This window comes from Salvia miltiorrhiza, chromosome 1, assembly GCF_028751815.1.
Source record: "Salvia miltiorrhiza cultivar Shanhuang (shh) chromosome 1, IMPLAD_Smil_shh, whole genome shotgun sequence".
Taxonomy (NCBI): domain Eukaryota; kingdom Viridiplantae; phylum Streptophyta; class Magnoliopsida; order Lamiales; family Lamiaceae; genus Salvia; species Salvia miltiorrhiza.
In genome coordinates this window covers 68215386-68236062 of record NC_080387.1, presented here as the reverse complement: position 1 = coordinate 68236062, position 20677 = coordinate 68215386, and the positions used below count along the sequence as shown (strand labels likewise).

The 20677-nt window shown below is 34.3% G+C and overlaps 3 protein-coding genes across 6 annotated transcripts; 2 read left to right on the top strand and 1 right to left on the bottom strand.

Annotated features, from left to right (window-relative positions):
• Nucleotides 1–228: 228 nt before the first annotated feature.
• On the top strand, nt 229–984 carry LOC131012053 (UPF0496 protein At4g34320-like). The gene has a single exon (XM_057939958.1). The coding sequence runs from the start codon at nt 229–231 to the stop codon at nt 982–984; it is 756 nt and encodes a 251-aa protein (XP_057795941.1).
• A 3627-nt stretch (nt 985–4611) lies between these two features.
• LOC131005399 (probable 1-acyl-sn-glycerol-3-phosphate acyltransferase 5) lies at nt 4612–8253 on the bottom strand. Of its 3 annotated transcripts, XM_057932368.1 has the most exons (5): nt 7998–8253; nt 7488–7607; nt 6804–7388; nt 6492–6622; nt 4612–5191 (listed from the first exon to the last, which is right to left on the bottom strand). In XM_057932368.1, the coding sequence occupies exons 3-5, from the start codon at nt 7364–7366 to the stop codon at nt 4785–4787; spliced, it is 1101 nt and encodes a 366-aa protein (XP_057788351.1). In that variant the 5' UTR covers nt 7367–7388; nt 7488–7607; nt 7998–8253; the 3' UTR covers nt 4612–4784. The 3 variants fall into 3 exon arrangements, with proteins under 3 accessions (XP_057788351.1, XP_057788348.1, XP_057788350.1); XM_057932365.1 differs by having other exon boundaries at nt 6804–7607; XM_057932367.1 differs by lacking the exon at nt 7488–7607.
• Nucleotides 8254–9221: 968 nt separating this feature from the next.
• On the top strand, nt 9222–18986 carry LOC131005346 (uncharacterized). 2 transcript variants are annotated; one of them, XM_057932267.1, is made up of 24 exons: nt 9222–9486; nt 9583–9703; nt 10175–10506; nt 11211–11314; nt 11654–11722; nt 12172–12232; nt 12515–12654; nt 13282–13471; nt 13680–13741; nt 13885–13973; nt 14243–14315; nt 14408–14467; nt 14744–14890; nt 14977–15015; nt 15101–15141; nt 15863–15949; nt 16141–16306; nt 16494–16571; nt 16864–17000; nt 17479–17555; nt 17997–18066; nt 18237–18302; nt 18492–18640; nt 18762–18986. In XM_057932267.1, the coding sequence occupies exons 2-23, from the start codon at nt 9629–9631 to the stop codon at nt 18624–18626; spliced, it is 2298 nt and encodes a 765-aa protein (XP_057788250.1). In that variant the 5' UTR covers nt 9222–9486; nt 9583–9628; the 3' UTR covers nt 18627–18640; nt 18762–18986. The 2 variants fall into 2 exon arrangements, with proteins under 2 accessions (XP_057788250.1, XP_057788251.1); XM_057932268.1 differs by having other exon boundaries at nt 9262–9486; nt 9580–9703.
• The last annotated feature ends 1691 nt before the right edge of the window (nt 18987–20677 follow it).

Genomic DNA, 20677 nt, shown 5'->3' with positions numbered 1-20677 from the left:
GATATTTGACAGAACTGCTTGACTTATTATGCACCACTAAATTAAACACCACACCGCTTTGGCGCTTGGTCCGTCAAATATATATCCTTCTCAGCCCCCGCTCCCAACTTCTCATATTAACTGAAACATTAAATTCCTCCTCCTAATTCTCCGTCAAACTTATCATTTTTGTCATGTTCAATTTCACGCACAAACTATTCTCAAAGTTATTAGTGGAGTATAATTTTAATGTCAACGGGCAGGAGCGCCGCCGCCGCCGCCGCCTACGCCATTGACGTGAACACGTATGAGCAGCAGCTCCGAACCAATCAGCAGTTTGTTACGGCGTTTCTTGATCTGCAAAAAAACCTTAGCAATAATGAAAAATTATTGGAGTTTCTGGACAACTACTACGCTGACACACTCCAACAACGTCTCAACCCTACATCCACTTTGGAAGCTGTAACTCATCGCGATTTCTTCCATCATCTATCGTGCCTTTATAAGCGGCAGTTGATGATGCGGGTGACGCTGCGATCCTTCCACAGCTGCTCCAACGACAAGCTCCATCGCATCGATACCTGGAAGAAGGTATCCGCCGTCTTCTTCACTGCCGCAGCCGCGATCGCTGCTATGGTGGCTGCCGCCAATGCCAATACCAAAAAGCCGGCGGCTGCAGCGGCGGCGGCAGCCTCCATCCTGCTAGTTGCGCTAGGGAAATGGATCGGTTCAGTTCTGAGGAAGCGTGAGAGAGCCGTGAAGAAGCACATGGAGATCATCCGAGTTATGAATATTGGTGCCAAAATCAGCATGAAAGATCTGAGCAAAATTCATGTAGTAGCTCAGAGTTTGCAGTTGGAGACAGAATCTTTGTCGGGAACGGATGGCGATAGGGAGAAAGTGATGAAGAGCTTAGAAGAATTACGAGGGAAAGCTAACGACTACTGCGGGAATATGAAGTGGGCTAGACAAGTTGTGCTGCAGAGTATTAACGCTAGCTCCTAATTATGGTAGTATTTTTTTTTTTCCTCAAAAAAAAAAAAATATACTAGCCAGTATTTTTATTATCACACAGAGGAGTGAGATTTGTTAATAAATTTCAAAATATAGTAACTTCGCTCTAATTTTTTCCTTGTTGCAAGTTTTTGCCTGAAGGCATCAAAATTGAAGTTTTCCGACAATTTTTTGCACAGTGGTAAAATTTGATTGAAATTACTGTACATTTTAATTGCTTTGTGTACCGTTCTTTTTTTCTACTTTTTTTTTTCTTTTTTTCTTTTTGTCCGGTCGAATTTGTAATTTGCTTTAATCTTGATTTGTATATTTGTATATGTATATGTGTGGGAATTGAGATGTACCGAAATTACGTGTGTATATATATTGTAGATAGATTACTTTGTTGTTCTTTAAAAAATTAAATATGTTTAACCAGAGATGAGATTTAGTGTCCCACAATATTAGGTGTGCCAATGTGTCCCATGCTTATATCTATTATTTTAAAAATATTTTCTATAAAAATAAAATTTATTATAATACTATGAATTATATTGAAGTTTTATATCAAAAAATTAATTTTTTTAAAAAGTATATACCACGACTTTGAATTTACCAACCTATTATTAGCTAATAAAAATGAAATTAAATGATAAAAAATAATTATATACCCTAAATTGATGGAATAAACCCTAGTTAACAATCACAAAATTAAACTAAAACATATAAAGTTGAAATTGAAGAAAATATACATAAGAAATTAAACAAAATTAAAAGTGGGACACAAAGTGTGGTACACTGAATCTCATTCCGTTTAACCATTGGTAGCAGTGCCAACATTCACTATAAATATAATATACATTATATATATATATATATATATATATATATATATATATATATATATAAAAACATTTTCATATATTAACTCTATGTATTATTTTGATTTACTGGATAGATATGTATTATATGTAGTGGATCATGAAACATGATAAATCCAGTCAAGATATATATAAATATACTCTCAGTCGCTGCGGTCACCAATTATTTGAGTGACATATCATATTTTGCCCAAACTCATCGCGAAAAGGGCTCTCTCCAGTCTCCACTCCACAAAAAAAGTGCTGTTCTTTGGATTCAAGTGCACTAGTTTTTAATTTTTTTTATTTAATATTGTCTATGTATCAAAAAAAAGGTGCTGAAAATTCGAAAGAAAGAAACTCGGAAGAATGGAGAATAATATTATTGGAATTTGCGTAGCTCAATTCCTGATGGTAACGATTATTTGGGCTCATTTTGTAAAAGCCTAGCTCAACCCACTCCAACCTCAATATTTGAACCATATGCTCCCCATGCACATAGATGCATGCAATGCCCACCTCATCAGTGGCTTTTTTTTTTTTTTTTTTTTAATTTATTCAACTAAACCTAATTTGCTTTAGGAACACATAGGCTTACTGGCGTTTTATTTATCCTTGTTAGAAATTATTACTATGTTTTTTTTTGAGCGAATTATTACTATGTTATATATATAGTCACACAATGTGCATATGATATAACGACCGTGTTGATCTAAAAGAACTATGCATGCATGCATGTTGTCGAAATTATACATTTGGGAGAATTGTATAAAAAATTAGACAAAATTTACACCAAAATTCCCTAATTCGACACATGCACCTTTTGAACTCTACAAATTTAATATCGTATGTATTTTGATTTGATTGGAAATCAAACATGCCTAGTTTTGCTTTTTCAGCAATTGCATTTTAATTTGATGATGTTAGGGTTGAGGAAGAATAATTTGAAGGATGCATGGGGATGAATTGACAGGGGAATTATGTAGATATTTGAGTTTGTTTATTGCTAGGGAGCAAATGTTGATGTTGCAGTCGAGAAAGAAGAAGCTTGATAAGAAAGCTCAAGTCCGTTCATGCATGGACGAAGGTTTCCATGGCTGTGGACATGGGAGGATCCAAGATTAAATATTAGGGGGACTAAATTTGTTGAATTATGACATTTGAAAATATTTATACGGGGTTCGGGGGCGGGAGCCACCGAAACAATTTTTTTTGAGCAGTCTGTATAGTTAATTTTATGCATTTTTTTAACAGTCACTTAATATAATAAATAATTATTCATAATTCAATTAATTCAACATCAATTACATTGAAAGCATATAAAGACATATACTCATCTTCTAAATTAATAACCTAATTTTCATTATTAATAGTTGTTCGTAATTTTACTTTAACATGGGATTGACTCTAAATTCAATATTAAAAATTAACTAAGAAAGAAAATGATAAAAAAAAAAATTGAATTTAACAAATTAACATGGATATTATAATTATGGATATCAAGGTGTGAACGCATGATGCGATGATTGAACTCCAAAATCAGCACAAGATGAAGCAATATATAATAGCAAGCTAGCTACCATTCTCAAGTTAACACAAACTAGGGTGCATCCATAATAAACACACAATTTCCATTGCTCTATCTGAATGCATGATGTATTTATATATATTCTAATTAAAATTAGTAAATTTTAATTGGAAATTGCTAAATCCTGTAATTAATTAAGATGGATGCACGCTGTACGACAAAATGTACACAAGTTTTTCTATTAATATAATATTAATTAAAATTAATTAGAAGTAATTAATCAAATATCATATTTTGATTTTATTGCAAATCAAACATGCTCGGAAAACTGATTGTGGAACAAATGATGTAACGAGAATGAAAGTATCATTCCCTCACCGATGGGTTTCTCCAATTTGATAGGGAAGATTGTTATTAACTATTTTTTCGATCTATTTCATGCTGGAATCAGTGCCCCAACTTCATTTGCTTAATCTTGCTTATAATCTCTTGTTATTTTGTTCGATTTTTTATGCAAGGGCAAACGAAATAGCGAGCCGTGCTCGTGCTCATTGCTTAAGGAAATCGTTGGCTCAGGGGGCTACTTGAAGCTTGGAAGCTATAAAAAATGTAACATATGAAAGTGGCAAATATTATGAAAAAAATACATACTGTATATATTAATTTTACCGAAATGATTTAGAGAATAATAGTTAATCTATAGGAACGATTTAACTAAACTGTGGAAAAGAATTAGGGTTAGTCGTAGCTATCCTAATAGTAATATTTTAAAAATGTTTGGTTAAAACTTGCTCGACTTTCCTTAATGAAACTCATAAATCAATCGAGTTAACAGACTCATAGCGCATGAGCAAGTCCGCTAATAAAGTCACGAGTCCATTAAAAAATATAAAATTGTTGACTTGATACACTTATATTTTGTATAATTCAATTTGTAATAATTACATTATTCGCAAAAAAATAATTACATTAATGAACTAATTGACCTAATGCTGTATAAGAGGAACTATATTTTAATAAAAAAAATTACATCCTTTTTACCAAAAATAAGTATAGTTTTTTTTATTACCACAATAGCCAGTATCTGTTGGAAAATTGGTGATCTTCTCATTCTTTCTTTTTGGATGTAAATAGATAGTTAAAAAGGAAGACAAGAAGAGTCAAAACAAAAAAACATTTAAGGAAGATAAGAAGGGTCGAAACAAAGCAAAACACTTTCTCTATACATAAATTCTGCATAACATAATCAAGTGACAGTTTAAGCTGCAAGATTTTTGATATATGCAAATATAACGCCGTTTGCACAAATATAACGCCGTAAGTGAAAGATTATACAAAGAAACAAGTACAACAGTCTGCAGAAAGCAGAAACAAAAATCCTGCTTAATAACTGGCAAGTTCTACCTCAATATGTAATGCAGCTGCTAAACAAAAATGGGCGAGGGCCGGATATCAAAATACGTAGCCGAAGCCATGTATGCACAGACTAAATAAACATATATCTTAAACCATATCGACGAGAAGAAGAGGAGATACATGCATGTCACAGTCAAAAACATAACAAAAATGAAGTTCAATACACATTTCACTGTGGAGAGGCCTGCTTCCGTACCTTCACGAGGGAAACGTCCCTGTGCGTAGAAATCAGAAAGCAACTGGTCTTTGAGGCTGAATCTGGTCGTAAGCCATGAAGATACCTCGTCTTCAGATGTGGGGATGTCGCTTAGAGAGATACGCTCAACGTGTACGTGAACTTCGGAGGGGTCAATTCCACAGGCATTGTCCATGAATGACGGGCAGTTGTGCCGGTAACCTATGGTGATGTCATAAACTGCATACGAGAGACTTCCATCAAAATGAGTGTCTGCATGAGCAGATCTTCTTTTGCAACACCAGTTCAAGGCCATAACATATACTCACAAATGCCATTAACCGAAGTTTCATGAACTTGCTAATATGCATGTCAAAGTTGGAATACGCATTTCAGATTGGATTGGATGATGTTTACTTGGAACCGTTCAGAAGAAGCTGCTTCTAAGTATCATCGATAAAGTACTAAGATAGTAAGACTTTACCAACTCATTTCTCTTTCTAGTTTTGGGTACCTACTATGCATTCCATTATCATTCTACGATTATGCATTACCGTTAGCTCTTGACAGTACAATGGTCTTTATGTATTATGTTGTTCATGACCCTACGGTAATATACTAATATGTACAGTTTTAACATATGGATTCAAACAAATTTTCAATCTCGACTGTCCTTTCAGAACAAATTATCCATTTTTTATCTTGATTATCCATACAGAAGATGGCCAACTCGTATTATGTATTCCATAATCTAACAAATTTACAAATGATTTGGCTCTAATGCTATATGCTGTCGTGTTCGTGTTTAAGCAAATGAACTATGAGCGGGGTCAATAACTGATCGTGGTTTTAGCACAGAGCGTAATTGGTAGCATAGGTTGCTGAAATAACACCTGTAGTTACAAAGTTATTTATTGAAAAGCTGAGGAGGATGAGTTTTCACATACTAACAAGATCTCATTATTTGTAGTGGTTACAATTGTTCTATTGTAGATAAATTAAGAAGGATCATCTAGAAAGCGATTCGTTTTGTCTGTATTCAAATAAAAAGCTGACGTAGGTGTTATGGGGATAATTTTGTTCGTTTTGTTCACCTCTTAGATCTAAGAATTTACTCACTTTCCATAAAGGAGCCGAATGAAACCAAAGTTTCATGTTCGGTTTTGAATTAGAGACGTGCAAAGAACTGAATCGACGTCGACTATAACCCCTAGCCTTCCAAGCTAACGATGCGGGTTCGATTTCCGCTACCCGCTTTTTCTTTTTTTTCTAAATATTCTAATAGAATTCTATTCTAGAATATAGATAATACATTATGACTTGATATTTGATTATTGACAAGAATAGCTAACGAATGATCTAGATAAAACTTGATCATTTCCAAGATTCAAACAATATAAATGTCTAGTCGACTGAACTTTTAAACATCTACCCATAGATTGATAGGATATTATGTCCCTTATACGTATAGACTTTAGATAGAAAAGTTCTCCACACAACACAAAGGACAAAATGTGCAAGAAAGGAAGACAGAAAGAACCTGCATCCAAGGAGTCCTTCAACTTTTCCAAACATGCATAAAAGCCCTTTGTCTTTGGAAGTAACACGTTTTTCAGAATCGGAAGTCCATTTTCAGAAGCATACTTTTGACTACGACTGCACTTTTGTTCTCTGCATTGTACATAATAAGTTGAAGGAGGAGTTAATAACGTGCTGGATACGACAAATCTCATGCACAATGCAGGTGTTTATGGTTGCATGAACATCATACTTGTTTAAACATACACAATGAAATAAAGGCAAAGAAATAAGTATCAGAATAAATTAGGAGAATCAGGTGATGGAGAAGTACGTGAAATCAGTGCCCTCCGGAAATACAGCAAGCCAGAGAGGATCTTGAGGATCTTTGAAGGACGACAGCATCTTGCACATCACCGACTCATCAGCCTCCCATTTCCTCTCCACGGGAATAAACTCCATGACATGGAATATCCATCCAAACACCGGCATTTTCATCAAGCTGCTCTTAAGAATATACCTAATCGCCCCCTCACGTCCCTTTCTCAAAGCAAGATCCCACAAATACATCCAATCTACCTCCGTTCTATGGTTTGCAATCAACAGCACCCGTTCCTTGGCAGGCACAACGTCTCCAGAAAACACCACCTTGGTCTTGTTCAATTTTTCGAACCAGAATGGCCACAAAGCTATCCATATCCCAAAGAAGAATGAAGTCGCATTCCTGCTGTGATGCAAACTGAGAAATCTCAAGGGAACCGCTGCCCAAAAGCCGAAAAACACTAACAATACAAATGCTGTCAAGATTAGAATGATTAAGCAAAGAATGCCCCTTAATACTCTTAACACGGTCAATGCACGGTGCCTTTGTTTCAATTTGCGAGACGAAGATTCCATGGATTGAAGCAGTTAAAACTTCCTGGAAACCCCAAATAATCAAAATGTGATGAATCAATAACAGTTTTCAGTTCACCAACACATTCTTAAGAACAGATCTAAGAATCCCTCAGGAGATTTCTTTGAATTAGAATCTAGAATCCAATCACACTATTCAGTTAGTTTTTGTTGGCAGATGCACATTTACACCATTTTCAGATCACGGACACCTTCAAGAGAAGATCTAAGAATCTCTCAGAAGCTGCATAAGATTACATACAGTTAGAATCTTGAATCACATACAAAACATTCAGTGGAAAATAACAAAAATAAAAAATGAACAGCTAAAACTTAAACATAATGACTACTACAGCATCCATTTATATCATCACACATAATTTAATTATACATATCAAGAAAAAGATCCCAAATAATCGATTTTTTTTAACCACAGAATCGATCAGATAAATGTATATAGCCAAAAAATATTCGCTTGAATTTGGGGAAAGATCCCAAATCATTAAAAAGAAACTCAAAAAAAAAAAGCAAAAAAAAAAGAGCTAAGCATGTGATTAACAATCGATTTCTCTTCCTCCTCGAACAAAATCAAGAAAAATCAAACATGAAGATTCAAGAAAGTTAAGGAAAATACCTCTGGGGAGAATTTATTCGGTATTTTGGTAGAATGTGGCAGAGATTCTTGGGTTTTACCAAAGGAAAATTCAACAGTGGAGTAGTGAGACTTGGCAGCAGAAGTCAAGTCCCAATGTGGTAAATGCTTGAATCTCCATTTCTTTGCCTAATAATTTATTATTCAAACGACCTCTTTTATCGTTTTCAAAATTGTTAGATGGGGACACTGATATTCCCCTAGATCTTTTCGTTGTTTCTTGGATTACCTAAAAGTAAAATACTAATTTTGAGGTATATATACATTTCGTTTAGTGTTAATAGGCAAAAATGCCCCATTTTTACAAGTGTTTATAAGAAAAGGGCATTTTTGCAAATGCCCCTTTCGTTTATATTATTGTGGATGAATTTGCTGCAACAAGTCGGCAGTTCCCAGGTGCAAGGTTCCAGAAGTGCAAGTAAATCCAATTAGGGTTAGAATTGGGAATTAGGGAGTTTCTGCTTTTTGATATCCTATTAATAATTTTTTATAGTATAAAATAAATAGAAAAAGAAAAAATAAACATGCTTCATAAAAGGTTATAATTTTAAGGAAAATATTAATATAAATTATTTATTATGTTAAATTATCATAATTTGTTCAGTTTAAATTTACTTTTTACACATTATATATAAAATTAAATGTAATTTTGTAATCTTTTATTCAAAACGTATAGTACGTATTATATTCAAAACACAATTAAATGAATATAGAAAAAATATGTTCTATCTACAAAATGAGAAAAAAAATGGAGAAATTAAAAATTAAGAAATTTAAAATTTAAAGATTATTAGCAATTAATTGAAGGGCTAATGGATTATTAAATTTTACATTGATTATAATATAATGATTTCTCCTTAATTTATAAATTTGTAATTTCAATTAATTTTAATTTGCAGATTATATTTTTAATATAGTATATATATATATATTATAAAAACAAAATAAATCCACACTAACTCGTCTCAAATTAAATAGATCCAAATTCTTTCAAGACATTTGGGCATCTTATTATTATTATTATTATTATTATTATTATTATTATTAAGGATTTAAGGGCGACAAGGGTGAAGATTGAATATATGGTTGCTTATTAGAGGATTATTTGGATAAAGCTAACAATACAATTTTGACACATTAATTAATTTGGTTATTATTGATGGACGCAGCCAATAAAAATGTAGTGTTGAACTTGAAAAATGAAGTTAGCGTATGGGCTCAAGAGTGCAATCTTGGCCCGTTCCAAAACCTTTTGGCCCACTTCAAGAACTGAAGAGAGAGAGACAGAGAGAGAAAGAGAGGGGAAGAGGGAGACGGAGAGGTGGAGTGGAGAGAGAGAAGACTGTTCTACTAACTTGCGTTGCAACCTATTCCCAAATCTAATACCCTTGGAATAATTTCCTTGTGCCAAGAACACACTGGAAAGCTAACTCTTCCCGAATCTCACACTACATTTCTGAAATTCACTGATGTAAGACATATTTTGCGCCTGTTTATTGATATCTCAGCTCACAATTTGCCTAATTTTCCACTTAATATGTTCTCAATTTTTCTTTTTTGTCAGCAGAGCAACCTCTAATAAACCCTACATTTTTCGTGTTGCGAATTGAGGAATGGCTTCAAATTCCATGGATATCGATTTCAAAGAGTATCAATTGAGGTGCCAACTTCGAGGCCACGAGGATGATGTATGGTCTCCCAAATTGTTCTGTTACGAGTGTAGTGTGTTTGGTTTGTTCAATAATAGCCCTGTGCTGTTCTGATATGTTATTCTTGAGTCACAATGTGGTATAATTGATTGCGTGCATTTTATTTTTGATCGCGAACAGGAAATTTATGTTCATCTAGACGTTCTTCAAGCTGGTTATTTTTTAATTTGATCGATTAGACAAAGAATCCGATTGTGTGCCGTTTTTAAATCTTCTGGTGTAAAATTTTGAAACAGAATTAAGGGGTTTTGCTGGTGCTTGTCTCAATCTATCCACTTAATGGTCAAGGGAACTGGATTGAAATACTAATACTGTATGAGTATGCATTTCTGTGAACTTTTGATATATAATAATGTAGTTTTGCTTTGATCTTAGTTGGTTGTCTTCATAATGAGTACAAGTGAATTCAATGTGCTTATTAATGTGCTTTGTGGACTTCAACATCTTTAGGCTCGAGGTATATGCATATGCGGCAATGCTGGCATAGCAACTTCTTCAAGAGACAGAACAATTAGATTCTGGACCTTAGATGAATCACAAAAGCGTGATTATACCATCTCAAAGATATTATTGGGCCACACTAGCTTTGTGGGGCCATTGGCTTGGATTTCTCCAAATGAGGAGTTTCCAGAAGGAGGAATTATATCTGGAGGGATGGACACTTTGCTTCTCGTCTGGAACCTGGCCACAGGAGAGAAAGTGCAGACGCTAAAAGGTCATAAATTGCAAGTGACTGGCATTGCATTGGATGGTTTAGATGTTGTGTCATCATCCGTGGACTGGTATGCTAATTTTTGTGAATGATGTTGGGCTTAAAGTAACAGACACAACTAAGTTAAATCCATTATATGATTTATATCTAATCTCAACCTTGTCCTGAAAAACACTTCTCCGTTGGCCATAACAAAATAAAATAAAATTATATTGCTAAATCCTCTTAAACTATGATCATTCATTTACTGAAAGAATATTGTGTCATGAAGTGTGCCTTTTTCTGAATGTCAAAATATTGTGACGCTATATCTTCTGAACTTTTGATATTTTTATCTGTACTTGTCATATTTTCTCCGAAGTGGAGAGCTGGAGGAGTTTATTATTTTCTGGACTTGTCATATTTTTCTCTGGATAAAGCTGTAGAAGCCCAACTAGCCACTTGTTGAGGGTGCCCACCGCTGGCCTTAGGCAATTGTTCTGGGGACGCATACCCAAATATTTACTTAGACTTGTAGATATGGCACTTATGGAAAGACATGCAAAATGTTGCTTTAATTAGAAATTTACTTATTTAGAATAAATGAATTTTGTTGAAATCTTAAAATAGGTTAAAATCTTCCTCCTATTGCCCCTGAGGATGAGCTTATACCTTCATAGATTTTACTGCGCACTCTCAAACATTTTATAAGAGCTTATATTGAGACCCCTCCAAGTTTGTTAAGGGACTTTATTTCTTGCTTCTAACTTGATTGATGCGGTTGCTTTATCTTAGTACATTGAGACGCTGGAGGGGAAGCCAACAAGTTGAGGAATGGGAAGCTCATAAGGCAGCAATTCAATCAGTTATTAAGTTGCCCTCAGGCGAGCTTGTTACAGGCAATATCTTTAACCTCTTCTTTATTACTTCATCAGCTGTCTTGTAGTTTTATTAAATTATCTTGATTGCTTTTGCCCCATCTAGACATGTTCCTGTATGCAGTTTTTTACTGAACTTTATGTCCTGATAATCTTTTTTTGGAAAATATTGCAATCCCAGTTGTAAACTTATCTCAAGCTACTTTTTTGGCTCTATTCCAGATAAAAGTATATTCTGTGGCCAAATATTATCTTAAATTCCCAGTGGAACTGAAATGTTTGTATTGCTTGTGATTGATGATTTCGTGGTTGATATTTATTACACCGGTCAATTATCATTTGTTTTGATGGTTAATGCAGGTTCAAGTGACATGACTATGAAGCTTTGGAAAGGGAAGTCTTGTATCCATACTTTTCAAGGACATACAGGTTTTGTTCCACCCACCCTCCCACTTTTTTGTCCCCATAATTTATCAAGTTTCCGGTAATGCAAATGTTTTTGTTGCTCTTAAATTTGATGCACATCTAATACAAGCTCAAGCTTCTTAAAATATAATTTAGATATTACAATATTAGTCATTGTTTTGAATATTACTATTTGTTTGGCTTTATATGGTAAATAATGCTCTTTATGATCTTTGTAGGTTTTCCTTCATCCCAGCCTCTCTTTTATTTGTTTATGAAGTTTCCAGTACTACTACTATTTTTGTTGCTCTTAAAGTGTGATGCAATCTGATAAAGCATCTTAAAATGTAATCTACATGTTAGTCTTTGTCTTGGATATTGCTGTGTGACAATTGTGATTTCTTGGCTTTAGATGGTAAATTATGCTCTTTATGTTCTTATACTTCCACATCTGTATTCTTTTTATTTTGCAGATACTGTTCGAGGAGTGGCTATTATGCCAAATTTAGGAATTCTTTCTGCATCTCATGATGGGTAAGATGTCTCCTGAGTAGACATGCTACTGGGAGATATATAACAATGAAAGGTGGTTTATATCAATAATCGGCTTAATGTTTACTTTTCCATGCGGCTGGCTACTACCATTGTTAAAAGTGTTAGTTCAATACTGCTATTGTTATTTTTGGATTGTACAGCAACTCATTTAGTTTCTTTCCGCCTTTCTTAAAGATTAAAAATAAGTTTGTTTGTCTCTTATCCTCGGTTTTTATCTTCATTCTTGTCATTCCTGATTGTTATTTATTTGCTTTATGACAGTTCTATCAGGCTATGGGCAGTTAGTGGGGAAATTCTACTGGAGATGGTTGGTCATGTGTCCATTGTTTATTCTGTAGATGCTCATGCATCTGGCCTTATAGTCAGTGCTAGCGAGGATTGTTCAGCAAAGATATGGAAAGGTGACTCTCTCTTTTCCTCCTTTTCTTGTGTTGCCATGGCTTAATTAACTATCTCTCCAAGGACCACATACGAAACAAACTGCTCTTGGTTGCTTTGGGTTGTCGATTGATCATTGGGTCCTATGTGAAAACTATTATTTGGATTTGGCTTTCCTAGTTTTTTATTTATTTATGATGGTTGTGCCATGGATGTGCTCAGCAAATATATTGCTAGTTTATTTCCTTGCGATGTTTGGTCCTGCTTAATTTACCTAGATTTTTTGCAGTAAAAGTGTCTTCCAATTGGTTGCTGGGTAGTTATATGTCAACTGAGGATAGGATATTCAATAAAATTATAGTATACTTGATGGTCCTTCTTTACATATAATTAGATAATAATTAGATAAATGTCTATTTGGTGAAATCTTTTCCTCAGAATTCTCTATTTCTTCATAGTTGAGGATAATCAAAGATGATATCAACTTGGCCAATTTTGATGGTTGCCGACATCTCTAGGAGCTCCAAATCAAAGTTGAATTCTCTGCATATTTGGATAATAAGATGATATTGTATATCGTTTCAGTGCTACATGTGATGTCATGATTCAAGTTTCTTTATGCTGGCATGAAAAATCATGTTTTGTTGCAGATGGAATTTGTGTGCAGAGCATAGAGCATCCTGGTTGCGTCTGGGATGCTAAATTCTTGGAAAATGGCGATATTGTGACTGCTTGCTCTGATGGCATTGTGCGTGTCTGGACCATAGATCATGAAAAGACTGCTGACACTGTAGAGCTTGACTCATTTACTTCTCAAATTTCTCAGTACAAACTCAGCAGGTATCCATTCCCTATCTCTATTGTCACCTGGTCAAGAGATTGACAAATTAAGGTGCTCGTGATATTGTCTTAACTGAATTATACAATTAGGTTTTAAACATCCACATCGAAATACTTCCTATTGAGTTTTTTTGGTAGTGGTGCTCAGGGAGGGGATCCACATCTAAATAACTTGTATGGCTGATGCTTTTCTCCTTATAATCATTAGGAAGAGAGTTGGAGGCCTGAAATTGGAAGACTTACCAGGTCTAGATGCATTGAAGACTCCAGGTACAATTGGCATAATTGTTTTCTAGTGTACCTATTTGGAGTTATTATCCTCATTCCTCCCAATACGTATTATGATGGGAATGAACCATGAATCTTTTATTAATCTTTATGTGTGCAAAACTGTTTCAATTGTAAATGATCAGGAAGTACTGATGGGCAGACAAAGGTAGTTCGAGAAGGAGATAACGGTGTGGCCTATGCATGGAATATGAGAGAACAGAAGTGGGATAAGGTAATTACATTTTGTGGTCCAGTACTAGGCTATTTCACATTATCCTTCGATTTTGTCAATCTCTTCCTTTCTGGTTTGCATTAATCTTGATTTGCTTTTACTGCACATCCGATTTATTAGACTAGGATCTCTTTATCTTCGGATTTCCCTCCGAAGCTTCTAATTAGAACTATAACCAGTTTCTGCAAATTTTGATTTCGTTCAATTATCTGGTTGCACTTTCCAAATTGCCCCATTCATACCTCATCTCATCCTCATTTCCAATCTAGATTGGTGAAGTTGTTGATGGACCTGATGATAATATGAAGCCCTCCATGCTCAATGGCAAGCAGTATGACCATGGTTAGCATTGTGTTTTTACTCTCGTCATCTTTCTATGCCATTTATTAATTTCCCCCCCTTTTAAATAACAAGTTGCATGGCATGTCCTTCAGTATTCGATGTTGACATTGGAGATGGTGAACCTATACGTAAACTGCCCTACAATCGCTCAGGTATGCGCTTGTTGAAAACATAAACTCATGAGGGACTATATGGGAATCTTTGTACCTTTGGTTCATCAAACTAGGATTGTAATGCAAGCATGGGTGCAATCCGAATGTTGTAGTTTAGTATCTTTTTATACCAAATTTGTATCCTCTTTATCATCTTGTTTTGGGTTCATCAAGTTTCTCTCTCTCTCTCTCTCTCTCTCTCTCTCTCTCTCTCTCTCTCTCTCTCGTGTGTGTGTGTGATTATCTTTTGATGTTGCAAACACCTGTATGCTACAGAAAATCCGTATGATGTTGCTGATAAGTGGCTACTCAATGAAAATTTGCCACTTTCTTACCGGCAACAGATTGTAGAATTTATTCTGCAAAACACAGGACAAAAAGATTTCACTCCAGATCCATTGTATCGAGACCCTTATACTGGATGTAAGGCCTAATGTTCATTAGTAAATCTGGATAAGTTTTTGATGTTTTGTTCACTCTTACCATTTATGTTTGTTTTAATGCTTCAGCCAATGCTTATGTGCCTGGAGCACCATCAAAATTCCCAGGTTATTCTCCTTGAATTTGCACTCTCTTTTTTCATTTACTGTGATTATTAGTGAGAGGTTGTGATAGTTGCTTGTATTAATGCAGATGCATCATCATCAAAGCCTTCTTACAAGCACATTCCAAAAGTAATTTCACAACTTTAATCATTTTCTGGTTTTCCTTTGTTGAGCTTAATTCTTTGTGGTAGGTTATAAATCATGTTCATATACTTTGGTTTGGTAAGATCATGTACGATCTTTTTGCATCAGAAAGTGTGTGAAACTTTTGTGGGGTGTGTTATTTATAGAGAAGTAAATTGGGAGTTGTGGAGAAAATACAGGGGATTCTAGTTTAGTTGACAGCTTTTTGGTTTATTATTAGGTAGTTAGGTGATCCATGTTAATATTGAAAACAAAACCCACTAAACCCAACAAACCTTCCTTGTTCCAGGTTGGTAAAAGGTAAGTAAATTGGAATAATCTTAGAACCATAAAATTTATGGAATATCTTTGTCTGTCTGGTTTTCAGGAGCTAACAGTGTCTTGTTTTTAAATTGCCATTTAAAGATTCATAAATGTGGATCTTCTTTCACTCATTTGATGATGAAGATACCTTGGTCATAATTATAAAGATCACCAATTAACAATTTTTGTTTAAGGTTAAATGCTTTATAAAATTTTCAGAAGTGAGGATTACCACCGATGTTGTTTAGATGCAGTTCTCTATTATATTTTTCTACTAGTGGCTATTGTTATGCGTATACTTTAATAAATGTCGGAGTAATTTTTTCTCGTTACAATATAATAGAAAAATCTTTATGCTGGTTACATTCTCTAGTATATTGATGCTTGTTTTTTTTTTGCCCAGAGAGGGATGCTTGCATTTGACACCGCTCAGTTTGATGGAATCCTCAAAAAGGTGTCTGAGTTTAACAATTCCCTGCTGTCTGACCTGGTAAGCTGTTTGATTCAGAGTCTGATTATTGTTTCCTCTTGTTATATGGTGCCAGCTAGGGAATTGTTATATGGTGCCAGCTAGGGAATTGAAAGTTCTACCTTTTGCTGTCACCTCTTCCTCTGACCTTGTCAATGTTACTTGCCACACACCCGGATTAATCTCTGTTTGGCTTGTCTGTGTTCCTGTAGGAAAAGAAACATTTGTCATTGAGTGACAATGATATGTCAAGATTTAATGCTATTGTTAAGATTTTGAAAGACACATCACACTACCATAGCAGTAGATTTGCCGATGTCGATGTGGCATTGATGTTGAAAGTTCTGAAAACATGGCCAGCTGCTGTGCTTTTTCCTGGTAACTATCTCTAGATCTATTGTTTGACAGTATCTACATACATAAGCTATCAACGTGTTTTTTGTGTATGTGCACACACTGGTGCATGTGCATATTTACATATGCTTATAGTTAAAGGGCACTTATCCCTTTCCAAACCAGTGCATTTTATTTCCATGTTTTACTAATCTATCAGCCATTGTTGCAGTTATTGATGTAGTAAGGATGATTGTGCTACACCCTGATGGAGCAGCGAAGCTTCTGCAGTACGTCAAGGATGACGATGGTACTAATGAGATTTGCTCTGCAGTTTTCCATTTAACTTTTTTATGTGATGAAGACATGTGTTTCACCCGAATGGCTTCTGGTTTTTGTTGAATGCTGCTGCCATGTCATGTTTTATTTTCTTGTTTTCCACATATTAGATAGATCTATAAGATTAATGTTTGGGGCTGCTACTAGCCTGACTGTGCTTAGGGTGCTGTTCCTAGAAAAGGCTGGTTCTTGTTTTATTGCGCAAAGCGTTTAATTTCATCATTCATTTCTTACTGCCTCATTCTTTAATTTGTTCTCATCAGATATAGTCATTGAGGTGATAAAGAAGGTGACTGCAAGTCCTCCGCTTCCTGCAAATTTGCTTACCTGCCTCCGTGCCGTAACTAATCTTTTCAAAAACACCGACTACTATGAATGGTTATTAAATCACCGTGCTGAGGTAAGAGCGGAATTAGAAAGAAAACACCCTTCATTCATGTTTGGCAGATGTCGTGGAACCAAATATTGTTTTAATCACTTTGGATTGTGGAATTTGTTTTCAGTCACCAACTTCAAAAGATAATTATTAGTCCAATTGACAAATTGCCCCAAACAATTGTGCAAAAAAAAAGGCAAAAAATTGTCCCAATTTTTTAAGCCAAAAATAAGCCAAATTATTTTAGCCATAGCCATAGGTAAGAGCTTCATTTTATTTAACGAAGGGTGTTTTAGTCCTTTCATACATAAAAGGGACTAATATAGTTGTGTTTTTGAGTCTGGCTATTTTTTTCCTTTTCTTGCCTAATTTGCTACTTTTCCCAATTGTCTCTATGTTGTGTGAATGGTGGAGAGCATCTTATTATGATCCTTTCGTCTCATCTGGTACTCGCACAGGCTTTACTTAGTCATGGTAAGCTTTTGATTTTTTGATCTTGTAGGTTCTCGATGCATTCTCAAGTTGTTGCTCATCTTCAAATAAGAATGTCCAATTGTCCTATGCAACTTTGATTCTCAAGTAAGTGGGAAGTTTAGTAAATTAAATCTTAATTTCATTTGACCATTAATCTTTGCCAAATGCTCTTTCTATTTTATTTTAGAGGAAATAATGAGCTATAAACTACTTGTTATCTCATTGTAGTGCGAATCAATGTTATCCAAATTCAAAAGTCATCTATCTTCAGATTTATTTGCAAACTTGTTAGTCCTAAGCGCATCGTTTGTCTTAAATCAGTTTCTTGTGATTTGCTAGCTCCTAATGCTCCACTTTAACCTGAACTTCGGCGAGTTGTTTCTGCTACCTCCAAAAACTCTTGTTTGCTAACTATGGGATTCCATTTTCTGAACACATAGAATTTGTTATGATTTAAGATTATTTGCAAGTAAAATTTTGTAACCATTAGAGCAATATCAGTATTGTACTAAAATTCTTGGAGTTGATGCGCATTGATTTCTGCAGTTATGCTGTTCTTTTAATTGAGAAGAAGGATGAGGAAGGCCAATCTCAAGTTCTTTCGGCAGCACTAGAGGTATCCTTTTCGTTGCTGGTTTCTGTCCATTTTCATCATGGAAGACATTGAAATACATGCATGTATAGTAACCTTTTCCCCTTAAGCACTTGAGTCATAGTATGTTTAGCTGAAGTTTCATGGATATAATTAATATTTTCTTTGTTTCATTCTTCTATCATCTCCTGTAGATGGCTGAAGGGGAAACAGTTGATTCCGATTCTAGATTTCGGGCTATGGTGGCCATTGGCTCACTGGTATGTTTTCTTGTATTTCATTATTTGAAGCAGTAGCCACTTTCTATTTTCTAGTTGTTAAATTCCTCTTGCAAGCTTCCTTGTTCTCATCTTGTGTATTTAATGTTGTTTATCAACTGCGAATAAAGGTTGCGATACAAGAACTGTGAACATTTTTGTAACTTTCAAATCACCAAAATGTTAAAACAGATGCTTGAAGGCCTAGTGAGAAGGGTTGCTTTAGATTTCGACGTACTAACAATCGCCAAGACGGCAAAAGCTTCTAAGGAAGCCAAGATTGCTGAAGTTGGAGCCGACATAGAACTGGTTGGAAAACAGAGCTGATTCATGATGCCCTGGTAATCATTCTCTTTCCATTTCTAGCGCACATTGCTGCTGAGTTTTTGCTTCATGGCTCTAAATTTGAACATATAGTAACGAGACTACGCCTTTATTTCCTCGATTCTTCTTCTTCAACAGGGCTGCAAGTCACTGCTGCTTGCTTCTGTAACATGTAATCGAAGAAATTCAGTTTGCTCATCGTAGTAAAGATTTACTACACTACTTGCACATGACTTTTAAGCGCCAAGGTCTTGAATTGGTTTTGATGTAAAGAACTTCTTCTTTTGTGATTCTGCCTCAACTTTAGATTGAAGGGAACATAGATTTTTTCAATGAAAGAGAAAAACATTTAAGTGCTGATAATTTACATTATCTGTCTGCTGAAAAATATGCAATTCTAGACGAATTATTGCAATCATCTTAAAATATGCATATCTCACGCCTGAAGTAAGAAGTAAAATTCTAAATCTTGCAGCTAATTTATTCGTGTTTTCTAGTTCCATCAAAGCCATATATGGCTACAGTGCATATTCATCAAAACACGAAGATTTCAATGAATTTAGTCTATATTTCATAATTCCAATATCTAGCTCAAAATACGCAAAGACTATCTCAATTATTTTACACCAGATCTCACAAAATGCAACAATGAAATAGTAAAAATACAACAACCAACAAACAACATCTAAAGCAGGCAAGTACAAAGCAGATCCGGTGGGGTGTTCTCATCTCTTTCACTGACAATTGAAGTGGCTCGAATGGAAATTTTACATAAAAATTAGTTAAACTCTATGTATTTTTATCCTTATGAATACTTTTTATTTTTGTTACTTTCATATAGACTCTTTCGAATGTATGCGTATTAGTAAACTATACAGGCAAGATTAAATAAGTAATTCATTTGCATGATTATTCCTTAATTTTGTTGGAGATAATTTCGAGGGATTTTATGCTTATGCTACTTCATCATCATGTACCGGTGAATGGGGAAAATAGAAAATTGTGGTAAATACATTATATAAATGATTAGTGTAATTATAATTTTTTAGTGGAGTAATGTATAATTAATATGCTGAATGTATTATTTACTATAACTTGTCGGAGCTCAAGATTCTATAGGCTTATGGACCTGGGCTCTGATTATATTATTCTAACGGATTTGCAATAACATTGGGTTACTAAGAGTTTTATAAGAATATTTGTGCTCTACAAATTTATTATAAGTAGTTATTTTATAGAGTTTTGGACATTTATATACATATTAGTTAATTTCAAGAATTTACGACAGTATTATAAATTAGCTTGATATGATTTTTTGTTATGAAATCTTAATTTTGATATAATTTTGAGTATGTTATTAGTTTTGTTTCTGTATACATATAGATTTCGAATCTTATTTGGGTATAACATCGACTCTTTTTCTTATTTTCATATTTCAATTTAGTTGCAAACTTCAAAGATTCCTAATTGAAAATTGAATCAAGACAACAAGACAATTGAAAAAAAAAAAACTCTATTTTTCTCTTTTTCTTCATTAAATTCTTAATTGGTTATTATGTCAAAATCATATATTTATGTAAGACAGCCATTATTCAATCCAAAATTTATTTGGCGACCACTAATTTCGAACGACAGTGAGGCAGACCGATATGTTTGTTAATAAAGCAGATCAATGCATTTAAGGCTTTTTAAAATGACTTTATCATTTTCCAATGTCCAACATTTTTATTTACATAAAAAGTCACGAAATTTATCATTTTATTAAAAGTCCCGTCACATTGATTAAGACTTAAGAGTACACAAACACTGAAACACATACAATGAAAATTGCCAATTTATACCACAATGTGAAGATATGAAATTATAGCATGTTTAAAGCTTATAAATAATTCCATTTTATCATTTGATTTATGGTTAGTGCTATTCGGACAAAATTTGTCCGGACAAAAGTAAGGTTAAAAATTTTTAAAAATCAATTTATTTATAAATTTTGATTCAAATTTAAAAGGATTTAGTTAATTTTATTGTTTTCTCCATATTGTAGTTTTTTGGTA